This window comes from Stegodyphus dumicola, chromosome 2 (genome assembly GCF_044657685.1).
Source record: "Stegodyphus dumicola isolate Sdum_Otavi_A_Nest chromosome 2, ASM4465768v1".
NCBI classification, from domain to species: domain Eukaryota; kingdom Metazoa; phylum Arthropoda; class Arachnida; order Araneae; family Eresidae; genus Stegodyphus; species Stegodyphus dumicola.
This window is the reverse complement of record NC_140769.1, coordinates 143,449,429-143,463,017: the sequence shown is the minus strand read 5'-3', so window position 1 is coordinate 143,463,017 and position 13,589 is coordinate 143,449,429. Positions and strand designations below refer to the sequence as shown.

Here is a 13,589-nt window from a genome sequence, read left to right as displayed (position 1 = left end):
CTATGTATCAGGAATAGCATGGTCAAAAAAGTTATCCTCTGGCCACTTTTGAATTATCTTGGTCCATATGCGCAGCTAGAGTTCATATGGTTTTTGTGCAGCAACTTCTTTCATGTGGGGCTTGACTGTGTTCATCAAAAGAATATTTTATTGCATATTCTGCTTCTTTCTCATACTTTATTCAAAGCTGTTATGCATTTGAAATGAAATTTTACCCATCACCCAGTGTTCAACTTGATCTTGTGTCTTTCTGGCATCCCAAGCCTTCACATCTCCATAATTCTTTGAATGTCTAAATCTGCCGACTGCTTCTTAATTCTCTGAATTGTCTTTACTGGCAACTTCAACTTGCTTATAGTGTTATTGTTGGTTATCCTGGTGCAGATGGTGTAGGTTTTCACGTTCCTTCCCCACACCTCAGACTATTCATAATCATCCAATCTGTTTGTTACTTGCAATATTTGAAGCCTTATTGATAACTACTAAAAAACATGTATTAAGGGAAATATTACCTGTAATTTTCCAAATTATATTCACATCGGTTCTGTTACTGCAACCTGTATATCATGAATCATGTTTTTAAATGTGAATTTTTTTTTAATTAACCCCCGTTTTTCTGGATTATTTATCAGTTATTATGATTCATTTCTTACAGGCCAAGAAAAAATGTCCAGTCAAATATTAGGTATGTTTCCATTTTTAATAATTTTTAAGTACTTTTCAGAGATTTTTCTTCAGAAAAACAAAACTATCATGGATTATATAGGTGCATAAAATTTGATGATGAAGTCGGAAGAAATTTAAATTAATTTTAGTTCCAAAAAAATTAACAGAAGCAATGTAAATATCATTTATTAATCATTTCTAATTGTTTTGTGGCAATTTTGTGAGTTGCATATTCATTGTTTATTATTCTTGTATCATTATTTTGATGCTACTTATAGAATATAAAGTTCACTATTGATGAAGTCCCCTTCATTTTTTCCCCTCCTCCCTTGAGGAAAGAGAAGATGATTCTCTGAGTTTCCCTTCTTTTTTTTCTTTTCTTCTTTTTGTTAGATGGGCTGTCTGTATAACTTTATTTTCTAGTACTGAAATGTTATTATTGATAATCTTTGAACATTCAAAGTCAGGCAAACAGTCTATTTCAAACTAATTTTTTTTGGGGGGGGAATCTTATTTTAAATTTTATGCTGGTGTGTTTCTGTTCCAAATTAGCCTCCCAACACTTTTTAGAACAATCGAAAAATTAAATTTTTAATAATTTAAGAATTCAGCTGATTTTTAAAGAATATTTTTTGCATGATTTTATGAATATAAGCAAAATTTGTTTAGACAAAGTCTAGTTTTTATCATAAACGAAGACGTACGTAAATTGAATTCTCTTCTACTAAATTACTGTCTTCTATATATGTACATATATATAGATAGAGTGCAAGTCAGAAATATGTGTATATGGTTGCTTCACTCTACTCCCACATGACCATTTTGGACTACAGTTTTCACACTGTAACTCTGAATTACTGCTGCATGTGACTCTTATTTGAAAAGGAAATATTTTAATTTAATACACTTTTTATCATTTTCCTCTGCGGTATTTAATAACACTGCATTTACTTCAAGCTTATAGCAATATATCGGACTCACTCTGTACATTCTATATCAGGCTAAGATCTAGTGTTAGTCTTTAATAATTCTGAATAGTATTTGTTAGTTCAGCAAAACTTCGAATACAACAAAATTCTGATAATCTTGTGTGGTCAGAACTTTGGTAAAACCAGATTATAAAACTAAAATTGCAAAATGATTTTTTCTTAGTGCTATTAGATGCATTATCAAATGAAAAAGTATTTCATGTACTAAGTCTGCAAACATAGTTAAGGAGTAAATTTTAATAAGTAAATTTAAAAAAATTGTTTACAAGCATAAAAGTTACTCTAAAACAATTTTATTGAAAATTGAAAATGCTTAAAATAGGCCAATTTTTTGGTACTTACATAATAACCACCATAGTAGAAATCGCCAAATTTTCAGAAGTTGCCAAACTCTGGCAGCCATGTGCATAACAGTTTTTCAGGTAACCATATCCATTGTAAGTTCCTATTCAAAAATTCACCGAATCACCTTTTTCTTCTGTAAAAAACCATAAAGGTGGTTGCAATAATACATAAGTACCTTTTTTGTATAAAATAGTTTGATATATTCATACAAAAGAGTTCTTTATTTCTTCTAAGTATTCTTCTTTTATATTCCTTTTTCTCCTCATTACATTTTCATCATATACTTCCATTATTTTCTTTGTATAGAATTGTATTTAAAAAATATAGTTTTATATGCTGTAAATCTTAACCAAGTAATTCTTAATGTTTTGGTAGCTACTTATGAGCAAATAATATAAATTAATTGTAAAAGTTAGAATGGCATAAACAGAGCTTACAAAGACATACTGTATAATCCAAAAAATTGTTGTCCTCTTATCTCATGGTTGCAAGGTGTGCAGACTATTGGAATTCTTTTGTATCGATATACTCACATATATTTTCACCTAATATTTACACTATGTGATTTTAAAAACTTATAATTTGTAATAGTAGTGTAGAAATTATAAATAGACACCAGATATAAGTAAAAGAAATAGGGTTCTTAAAAAAATAGTTTAGAATAAAAAGCTTTTTTTAATTAATGTTTTATGCTTTATTTATTACCAAAATGGTACTACATTCAGGAAATGCTGCATGGAAGTAAAGCTAAAGTAGTTAAAAAGAAAAAGGGACTAATACATAGTAAAATTCTACTGATTTATATGGGGCCATTCAACTAAGCAACTCTGAGTAACAACAAGTTGCACAAAGACAAATCGGAATTCTATGGCAATGTAGGGTTCACAAAGCCATATTCATGAGGTAAATGGCATTATTCAGCCCTAAGGCTGCTGATATAATCTATACATACATCTGATACATAGTCAAAATTTACAAAAAGAGAAATGACTTACATGCACTTAATGTATAGAGCAACAATCAAGCCCCTGATGCTACTCTCTCCCAGGAAAATTACCCAATGAAGCAAATGCCAAATCACAAAATATCAGAAGCACAACTATATTAGAAGGTTATTCAATGTTTGTTCTTTTTTAATGACCTGCCAGATGTCGGTAACAATGGACCTTGCACTCATGACTTCAAAAATCTGTATTACTCTCTGCATACTAATTTATGAAAATGATGTTTCCAGTCTTCCAGTGCTATATGATTTCAATTTTTTTTTTTTTCAACTTATTTGCAACTCCCTCCGAGACATTAATACATGCTTAACTGGATCACCCTGTTAAGCATGTATTAATGTCTCGGTATTAATATCTCACACTATGCAGTGAGGTTTAAAAGAAAAAATTTTGTCTTAAGTTTTAGCTAATACTCTTATTACACTATATCGTCAAGAATGGCTAAACAACTTTTGAAACATAAACCATGCTTTAGGAGAAGTGACATAAAATGCCTACAGATATTTATAGAAACTTGGTAGAAAAGTCCTATACGAAGTGCAAAAGATATAATATCAGCAGATGGCAGACCTATGTAAGATAAATACAACCCTTTACAAATTTGTTCAGCACCCTCTGCCCTTGCAATAATGATATATTAGATATTTTTTCTAAATGTGATTTGTGGATGCTAATTGAAAATGCTTAAAAATAGTAAGGATTAATTATTTTTGTGTGTCACTAAATTGTTAATTAAAATTCATGATGAAATAATGAATCAGAATGTTAACAAATAATTACTTGCTAAAATATTTTTAAACATGACAAATTATATATGGATTCCTATTACAGGTGCAAAGATATGCGTTGAACGAACATGCTACTTGTATGTGCTTGATATCACACTTATGGTCATGTTTTTAAAATGTTTATTGATAATCTATAATTTCAAATTATAATAGAAAATATTACATCTGTAAAATGACCTTACATGCAGTTTGGAACAACTTGTGTAAAGATTCAACTGATATGATTTAGTGTGTTTCTTGTAAAGATGGGTGTTATTTATTTTTGTACAATCAAATGATATTTAAATGTTTTCTCAGAAGTGTTTAAGCTACCAAATATGTCAAGCATATTCTTTTGCCCACTTGCTTTTCAATACACAACTAACTCCTCGAACAAATAACTCCTCCTCCTTACTGCTCCTCGAACAGGTAATGCACCCTAGGTCTCCTCAGCATCCTCTGGTGGGCAGTAATGCCTAAGCTAGGAGCTAAAAAATTTTGAAATAAAAATAAATAAAAGCATTTATATTTAAATTAAGCATTTATATTTATAAAAATGATGAAAATGTGTTGTAATGGTGAAAAAATTTATTTATCTTTCCTTTTTCACTGTATAAGCATTTCGTCTACGCAGTCATCAAAAATTTCCCCAAGCATTCGTGGCACCTCCATCTTTATCAAACCCAACTTGAATTCCAATTCCAAAAGCTCTGGAAGGAAGAGTCGGGAGGGATCGACAGTCACTCTGCGCAGGAGCTCCGGTGCATCTTATGCATCACAAAATAATGAAGCTCATTCTCAGTCACAGTGGTATGATGTTTCTCCAGTCAATTTGAAGCCTGATGGCCCTGTGATTGAATTAAGTGAACAAGTAAGAAATAATTTATATATACTGTATAAAATTTAATATTGCATGGTGCATCCATTTCATCTAGTGCTCTGTAGCCTAGCAGTGCTCATAGTCAATTTTCTGTCACTTGCTGTAATTAGGGTATTCTGCAACAATAGCCTTCAGCTGCTGAAAAATGTTCTGCAGGAATTTTATTGTGAATTACTCAGATTCAAGTTACTTACTGTATGCCCATAAAAATAAAATTCCTATGTAGCCCCCTTTTGGGGGGGAGAGGGAGTCATTGGTCGTAGACATATATTCCTTTTACAAAAATGCTTTCAATAATGCTTATTTTTGAAAAATTTAGAGAGGTTTCTTTGAAAACATGTAAATTAGATCCTGCTTGGTATTTGATGTTAATATGGTTTTAATGATAGAAAAGGGAACAAGTGGTAGAGTATCACGTTGTTGTAAATAGATATGCAAAGGCAAATAATAAACATATGAATGATTATGGTGATAATAAAGAATCTAACCATTTAATGTATTTAGATGCTAATAATTTGTATAATTGGGCTCTAAGTTAACATTTACCTTACACTTCATTTAAATGGGTAGAAGACCAGTGTATATTAGAAAATATGAATAAAAATCCAGAAAATTATATGCTAGATGTCGGTTTAGAATATCCAAAACTAATACATGATTATCATTTACATTTACCTTTAGCACCAGAAAAGAAAATTCCTGATGTTTCTAAACAAGAAAAGTTAACAACTTTATATGATAAAACAAATTATATAATCCATTGTAAAAGTTTAACGTAGTATTTAGATATGGAATTAAAATTTTAAAAAGTACATATGGGTTAAGACACAATAACACGCCGAATAAATACTAATTCAGAAGTCAAACAACAAAAATCAGCGTTATATTCACAAAATTTTCACAGGACTAGTTTCAATGGTTTTACCAAACCATCATCTTCAGCTGCAGGTTTGCGGTTTTGCAGCTGAAGATGATGGTTCGGTAAAACCATCGAAACTAGTCCTGTGAAAATTTTGTGAATATAACGCTGATTTTTGTTGTTTGACTTCTGAATTAGTACATATGGGTTGTTTGGAAAGTAATTTTGTTTTTTCCCCAACAGATTCCTTAATTGTATACATGCATACACATTGGATAATTTTTTTTTCTTGCCTGAACAGCATTTTTACCTTTTCAATAGTAGAAAAATAAACTATGCCAAAAATTCTGCTTTTTACTTTCCATATTTGAAAGAACATTAACCAAAAACTACTGGGCAGAATCAATCGAACTTTTTCACAAACAAGCCTTGCTATATCAGATGTCAAAATATATAATTATTATGCGATTTAAGCGTTATGTTGGCTGTGAAAAAAATACAATTAAGCCCTCTTTTGGGAAAAAACGTAATTGCTTTCCGAACAACCCAATAGTGCCAACAATCAGTTTGGTTAAAAAAATATATAAATTTGAATACTGAGATGAGGAAAAAAGGTCCATATAATTTTGAAAAAGAATTTTATAAGTTAATGAATAATGCATCACATGGAAAATCTATTGAAAATGTTAGAAAAAATATGGATACAAAATTATGTACTTCTATGTTATGATAAAGTTAAAAAATTAATTGCTAAACCAAATTTTAAAGGTAGAACAATATTTAGTGAAAATCTAACAGCTGCTTGTATGAATAAAACAGAAGTAAATAAACCGATTTATTTAGGAATGTGTATTTTAGATTTGTCAAAGCATTTACTTTCATTATAATGTTATGAAACCTAAAAATATAAAGACATTTCATTACTTTATATGGCTACAAAAAGTTTTATATATCATGTTAAAACTTATGAAGATATGAAAGTTATGATTGATTATTTTGATACATAAAGAAAATATATATAAATAAAAGTATCAGGTGAAATGAAAACAGTGATAAAATATTTATTGAATTGTATGCTAATAAAACTCAAGACAAAATAATTTTTAAATTCTAAAGGAATTAAGAAACATGTAATTGTTACATTAAAATATGAAATTCATACAAGAGCGTTATGTCATTATCAAAATGTTTTTAAAAAATAGTTCTAAATGAGTGGCAGATAAATATCAGAAATTAACTGAAGAATTTATTGAAAATTTTCTAGGTAAGTTTGATTGGAGATGTGTTTCTAGATATCATGAATGAAAAGAAAAATGTAGTGAAAAATATCAAGATAAAGCTGATTGGAAATGCACTTATAGATATCAAGATCTAACCGATGAATTTATGGAAAAATTTCAAGTTTTATATTTTTTAAAATCAGAGATTAGAAGAAACTCTAAGAAAAGTTTTATGAAAAACTATATCTTTGGGATATCCCTTTGGATTTCTAAAAAATAACTCTAAATAAATGGAAGAATCATTAAATGATATTAGAGCTTTAAATTTTACAAACTGTAAAAAAATTACTCCTTGCAATGATTTCTATGAAAAATATATTTCAGAAGTGTTGTCTTCACTCTCTAAAACATCTGAAAAAGAATTATCAGAAAAATTTCTAGCAATAATTGAATTAACTGAAAGGAAGAAAATGAGGCTATTAAACTGAAAGAGTTTGAAATTTTATATGCTATTCAAAAGAATTTATATTGCTTGTGAAATTATTATCTGGTTATAATGAAAGTTTTCAAAAAAAAAAGTTCTTAATAAAGTTGGGAAAAAAACATGAAAGCAGCATTTTTAGTATGGGTGGTAATCACCACTCAAATCTATGATTTTCTGCCAACGTTTTGATAGTTTTTCAAAGCCTTCGGCCCAAAAACTTGGTGGCTGCAAGTCTAAAAACAGATCATCCTCATTTCGGATATCCTGTGCAAAATGGAAGATAGCACCAGCAAGTTCTAGCTGCAGATGTGAAAAAGGGTAAAAGTCCGAAGGAATGTTGGGGCTATCTGGTGGTTGTGGCGAAAGATCCCATTCGAGTCCGTACAGTCTAGCTGGTGAATGTAGAGACATGTGGTCTTGCATTGTCTTGATGGAACATTACCTTTTTATGCCAGAACTCACTTTGACGTTTTTTCTTAATAGCGGTGTCAACACTGACTAGCATTTAGCTGTGCACCTTACTGTTGAAATTTTTATTTTTTTCAAGTTACTCTTTGTTTATAATAAATATATCATGACAATCCCACAATATACAAAACACGATCTTTTTGTTAATCAAATTGCACTTTGCGACACTACCAATAGGTTTACCAGGTGCAAATAAATTCCCTTTTCAGCCTGTGTTGTTGAAGTAGATCCACTTTTCATCACAGGTGACAATCTGGTCGAGGATTTTGTCCTTGCATTGATATTTGAGCAGATTAGTGCAGTCCTTATCTGCTTGAGTCTGCTCATGGGGCTTCCAGCGATTGAACTTGTATATCAAATTTGTGCGATGCATAGTGCGACTAATGGACATAGCATTAAAGTCTAACTCCTTAGCAAGCTCTCGAGTGGTTGCATACTGATCATCTTCCACAAGTTCTCGCTGACGGGCCTCGTCTACATCAATAGGCCAGCCATAGCCTTCTGCTTTCTGAATGTCATAGTCCTTGTTTTTGAACTTTCGGTACCAAACCTTCACAGTGTCATATGATACAACATTAGTACCTAAAGCTGTATACATGATTTGGTGACTTTCTGTAGCTGACTTTTTGCAACAGAACTGGAAGCAAATGATGGTTCTAATCTGGTACCATAATAGTTCCATTTCGGACACCTTGTACTTGATGATAATGATATTTTTATACAAATTTCTCAACTGTGTTCTAAAACAAGTCTCTTTCTATCAGATGCCAAAAATTGTTTTACAAAATATGATTAAACACACCAATGTGAACTATTTATGCAGACGATATTTACATTAGCAAGAAACTTTCATTACAACCCAATATTTTATAAAAGCCTTTAAAAAAAGGAATGTTTACCAATAAATGGAAGAATTCATTAGTCTCAATTATTATCCTAAAACTGTAAAATTGAAAGATTTTGAACCTGGGAGATAGTATCTAATCTCATTGAGAAAACTGAAACTGAATATAGAGATTTATGTATTGGAAAAAAAAAAAAAAAATAGATGATGGAGAAAAAAAAGCATTTTCATAAAAAGGTCTTGGAAAACTTTCTGACAATGCAATCAAGAAAATTAATATTGAAAATTACATATTCAATAATAAAGATATGTCTAACGGAGAATACTCATATGAATTAGAAATTAATCTTCAAAATGTATAATTTTTTAGCCACATTTATTTTAGAAAACATATATATTTGTCACTTTTATTCTAAAAATTTAAGATTTGTTTGTATTTTTGAAATGCATTATACAGTACAAAGTCCGTAATCCAGACTCGTCGGGACTTCGGCGATTCCGGATTAGGGGTTTTTCCGGATTATAGATCATCAATTTAAATCTGGTAAGATGGCATGCAGAAATGATACAATTAAAAATATGAAATCATAATTTATGAAATAAAGAACAATTATGATCTAAAGGGTATCAAAATTTACAAAAAAAAGCTTAATATTTATTTGTTTACTTTATTAAACATTTCTTTCAATGTAAGTTTTTTAAGATGCTTCACAAAAAATTCAAAAAGTTCCTTTTTCTTGTGTCATATATAGTGGACTTTCCAATGCCATACTTCTCGCATAATTTTGAGACAGATAGGCCTTTATCCATTTTTTTCAGCAATTCCACTTTCTGTTTGATGGACATCGAAACATACTTTCGCTTTGTAGATCCTTTAGAAGCTCCAGCATCGGAAATTCTATTTGACATAATCGAAAGTTAAAGCTTACATTTATAAAATTGTTTTAGCAGTCTGCAAGAAATAATAAGCCGGATCCAATTAGAAGATTAAGGAACAGCGCAATCTGCAACATTAACTGAAATGCCTTAGATAATTTTAGCCTAGCTTATACCATCTGTCATACATTAAATGCGCATGCGTAAATGCATTATGTGTTTACGCATGCGCATAAAGTTTAGCTTTGAGGTCCGGATTATAGATCATTCCAGATTATGGACGTCCAGATTACAGACTTTGTACTGTATTCCAAAAACTTAAGATTTTTACATTTTTTCTGATTTTAGAGTCTGTCATATCTGAAAAATATGTAAAAAACATACATATTGTGTTAAAAAAACTTGATGTGAAGTAAGAGTCATTCAGGTTTCAGAAAAGCTAGCCAGAAAGGTCATTTTGACTCTTATCTAGATAGCCTTTTGGCATTCAGGGAAAACCTTTAAAAAAAATGGTAAATTTTGAAATTAAATGATTCAATAAAATTTCATCATACAGTGATAATAAATAATACGAACACCTGTGAAATAATGGAAAATCCTTGTTAATAGGGGGTTGCGTTACCCTTTGACTGAAGTGCAGATTGAATGTGATGTGGGATAGAGGCATAAAGGCCATAATATTTAAAGGAATATTAAACCATTCTTCCTGCAGAGCGGTCTCTAATTCCAAAAGTCCGGATGGAGGTGGAAATCAGGAATGAAGTTTAGACACCAAATATGCCCATAAATGTTCAATAATATTCAAGTCCGTAGACTAAGGGGGCCCAGCGAGATGTTCAATTGCATCATCATGCTCTTCGAATCATTTTTGAATATACCTAACAGTGTGGATAGGGCCGTTGTCATCGTGGAAAAGCTGTAGCTCCCCAGGGAATACAGTCTGGAGAAAAGGATGGACTCTCTAAGCCTAGAATGCTTAGATAGTGATTAGATGTGATCCTCCCATGCAGAATAACAAGTGGCCCAAGACCGCGCCAAGATATTGCACCCCATGCTTCACAGTCGGCAAGAGGCAGTCAGGATGAAATGCTTCTTTGGGCATTCTCCAGACATAAATGCGCCTGGTCATCTGAAATAGGGTATGACGGTTCATTTGACCATTTTACCTGTTGCCACTGCTGTTGGAGGCCAGCCATTGTGATCTCTGCACCACTGGCGTCGTTTGAAAAACTTAGTTGCTGTCAATATTTAAAGGAATATTAAGCCATTCTTCTTGCAGAGCGAAATTACCACTCTGCCATAAATGTTCGCAGCATGAAGTTCCCTTTTGACAGTTTTTGTTGAAATAGGGTCCTGGAGATGACTGTTCATTTCGGATGTTATCTTGGATAACGATTGCTTGTGCTTTTGGGATACTATGCGCTTCAAGAGCCATCTATCCCTATCAGGCAACTTTGACTTTCGGCCACTGTTGTGCTTTGAAGATGTCGTCTCACTCTCTTTTGTGTATGCTGTCATAACGGCTGATACCATACTCCTTGAACACCCCACAAGGTTTGTTGTTTCTGTAACCGATGCTCCACTTTAACACGCTTCAATTATCGTTCCTCTTTGGAACTCTGACAGGTCTGACATTTCAACTTCTCACAGACAGTTCCATTGAATCATGCAACTTAGGTCACTGCTGTTGACAGACTGATACCTTCCTCTTCACGCTCACTAGGTGGCAGACTTCTGTTGCAGGTGGCGCGGCTGTACTGCAGGTGTGAAATACGTCATACTTTTTCATAGGTGTTTGCATTATTTTGTCCTCCATCTGTACTTACATAATGGAATTTTAAAAATCAACGTTATAAGATTTATGAAACAATTTCCTATATGATCCCCAAGTCCTTATATTCAGCAAATATTTATTTGTACCTGAATATTAAAAAAGGGTTATATTCAAGAATGATTCGAAGAGCATGATGATGCAATTGAACATCTCGCTGGGCCCCCTTTGTCTCCGGACTTGAATATTATTGAACATTTATGGGCATATTTGGTGTCTAAACTTCATTCCTGATTTCCACCTCCATCCGGACTTTTGGAATTAGAGATCGCTCTGCAGGAAGAATGGCTTAATATTCCTTTAAAATATTGTTCATGACCTTTATGCCTCTATCCCACATCGCATTCAATCTGCACTTCAGTCAAAGGGGGATGCAACCCCCTATTAACAAGGATTTTCCATTATTTCATAGGTGTTCATATTATTTTGTCCTCCATCTGTATTTGCTTCATTTAAAACATATTTATATTTTGAAGTGTCTATGACCAACAGTTGCAAAAATAGAGGCCATAAGGATTTTTAATGGGCACTTTGTATGTAACCTGTATTATACATCTTTAAATTCCATAAATTATAAATTCTTTTTATTTTATGGAATTTAAAGTTAGAAAGGAACAGGAACTTCACACTAATTTTGTTTTACAATGTAGGTGGCACCCTGCCACTGTAAGTTAGTATCTGCCACTAAGTTAGAAGGAGGAGTACATAAAATTCAAAATCTGTTCACACTCCGTCTGAGATTTTTATTTTGAGGTCAGTTATTTTCGTATATTTATCTATATTATAGTCTTTCAGAATGTTTGTGTAGATTATACAAAAAATATCACTACCGACTTTGCTTTCTCAATTCTTATTTCTTACTCCCTTCTTATAGTTAACTCCACATCGCCCTTTACGCTCTGAAGCAGATAAAAGGCATAGTCGTCCCTCCAGTGGCCAGTTTCAACGTCGGACTCCATCACCCACCCGGATGAGTCGATGTAATTTCAAATATTTCTCTCTTTTTTAATTTTTTTTAATGTTTACCTTTTTATATGCAGTATCTTACATTTTATACCATTGTTCTTTTAAGCTCCAAGTTCCTCATTGTACTCTTTGTCATTGCCATCAACACCTTCTGCCATGTCTCCTGTTTCATTGACAGATATTGATGCACCTGAAGAAAAACCACCTCCTTTACCACAAAAGCAGGCTTATGCTGATTATACAAATATTTCAGAAGATATGCAATTTAATACTATTTCCAGAAAGAATTCATTAAGCCTGTCTTTACGTACCAAGAATAAGGTAAGTTTTTGGATAGTTTTCAACAAATTGTTTTACATTAATTGTAAAAGTTATTTAGGAATTAAGATATAAAAACTTCACTAGCTGTATTAGTAATTGTAAGAAGTAAATTAGGTTAAAAGTATTAATTTAAATTTATGTTATGAAAAGTGTATTTATTTTACATTCACCATTATTAGTTACATTCAGCAATTAAAATATAAAAATTTCATGTAGTTAAAAATAACATTTGTAAGAAACACAAGGAGAACTTAGAGAGAAATTTCACATTAATTTACAAAAATTAAAAAAGCAAAGCATTAAACTAAAAATATAAATTGTAAACACTGTTTTGTGTTTATAACATGAGATGTAGGGAAAAAAACATAAGCTAACCATTATTTTTCTGAAACATAATTTAAAAATAGTCAAAAATCCATTGAAGAAATTAGGAATCTATCAGAAATCAAACATATTATTTTTATATCTGCCAGCTTTTACACAATTTTCATAATTTTTTCTCCAAACTTTTTTTGTTTTGACTTTACCTGCAAATGTTCAATTTTTGTGGATTTTGCAATTTTTTTTTTTTTTTTAAATCGCCAAAAATTGTGCGAATTTGGTGACTTATTGCCAAATCTGTGTGTGAAATGCTTACTTTTATCAGATGTTTCTGTTTGAATTTATTCTGTGTGTTACACCTGAATTCTTTGTTATATGTTGTGTTAAATGACTTTTTGAGAGTTTGTCTGTTTTGAAACCAATTTGATTATAAAAATGTTGATTCAACCATTTGTGAATTTCTTGATAGTTTTTCCAGAGGAATTTGTGCAGTGAGTACTTCCTAAGTACAAGTTTACAGTTATCATTTAAAGAAAAAAAAATGCATTATAATATAACATTAAATGATTGAAAGCACATGTCTAAGACCAATATTTAAAGAAATAATTTTATTATAAAATGAGTTGAAATAATTGCAATTACATATATAAGACCAATATTTAAAGGAATAATTCTATTATTATAAAACTAAATGCTTCTATACAAAGTGATTCTGCTCATAATATATGATAATATATGATGTTAGAAA

General features: G+C 31.3%; 1 protein-coding gene across 2 annotated transcripts in view; it reads left to right on the top strand.

Annotated features, from left to right (window-relative positions):
* mbc (dedicator of cytokinesis protein myoblast city) overlaps nucleotides 1-13,589 on the top strand; it is a 252,717-nt gene that overhangs the window by 231,015 nt on the left and 8,113 nt on the right. For both annotated transcript variants that reach the window (XM_085811171.1, XM_085811170.1), the window contains 4 exons: nucleotides 656-685; nucleotides 4,390-4,642; nucleotides 12,108-12,213; nucleotides 12,306-12,520. In XM_085811171.1, coding sequence (XP_085667297.1) covers nucleotides 656-685; nucleotides 4,390-4,642; nucleotides 12,108-12,213; nucleotides 12,306-12,520 — 604 coding nt within the window. The remainder of the gene's footprint in view (nucleotides 1-655; nucleotides 686-4,389; nucleotides 4,643-12,107; nucleotides 12,214-12,305; nucleotides 12,521-13,589) is intronic.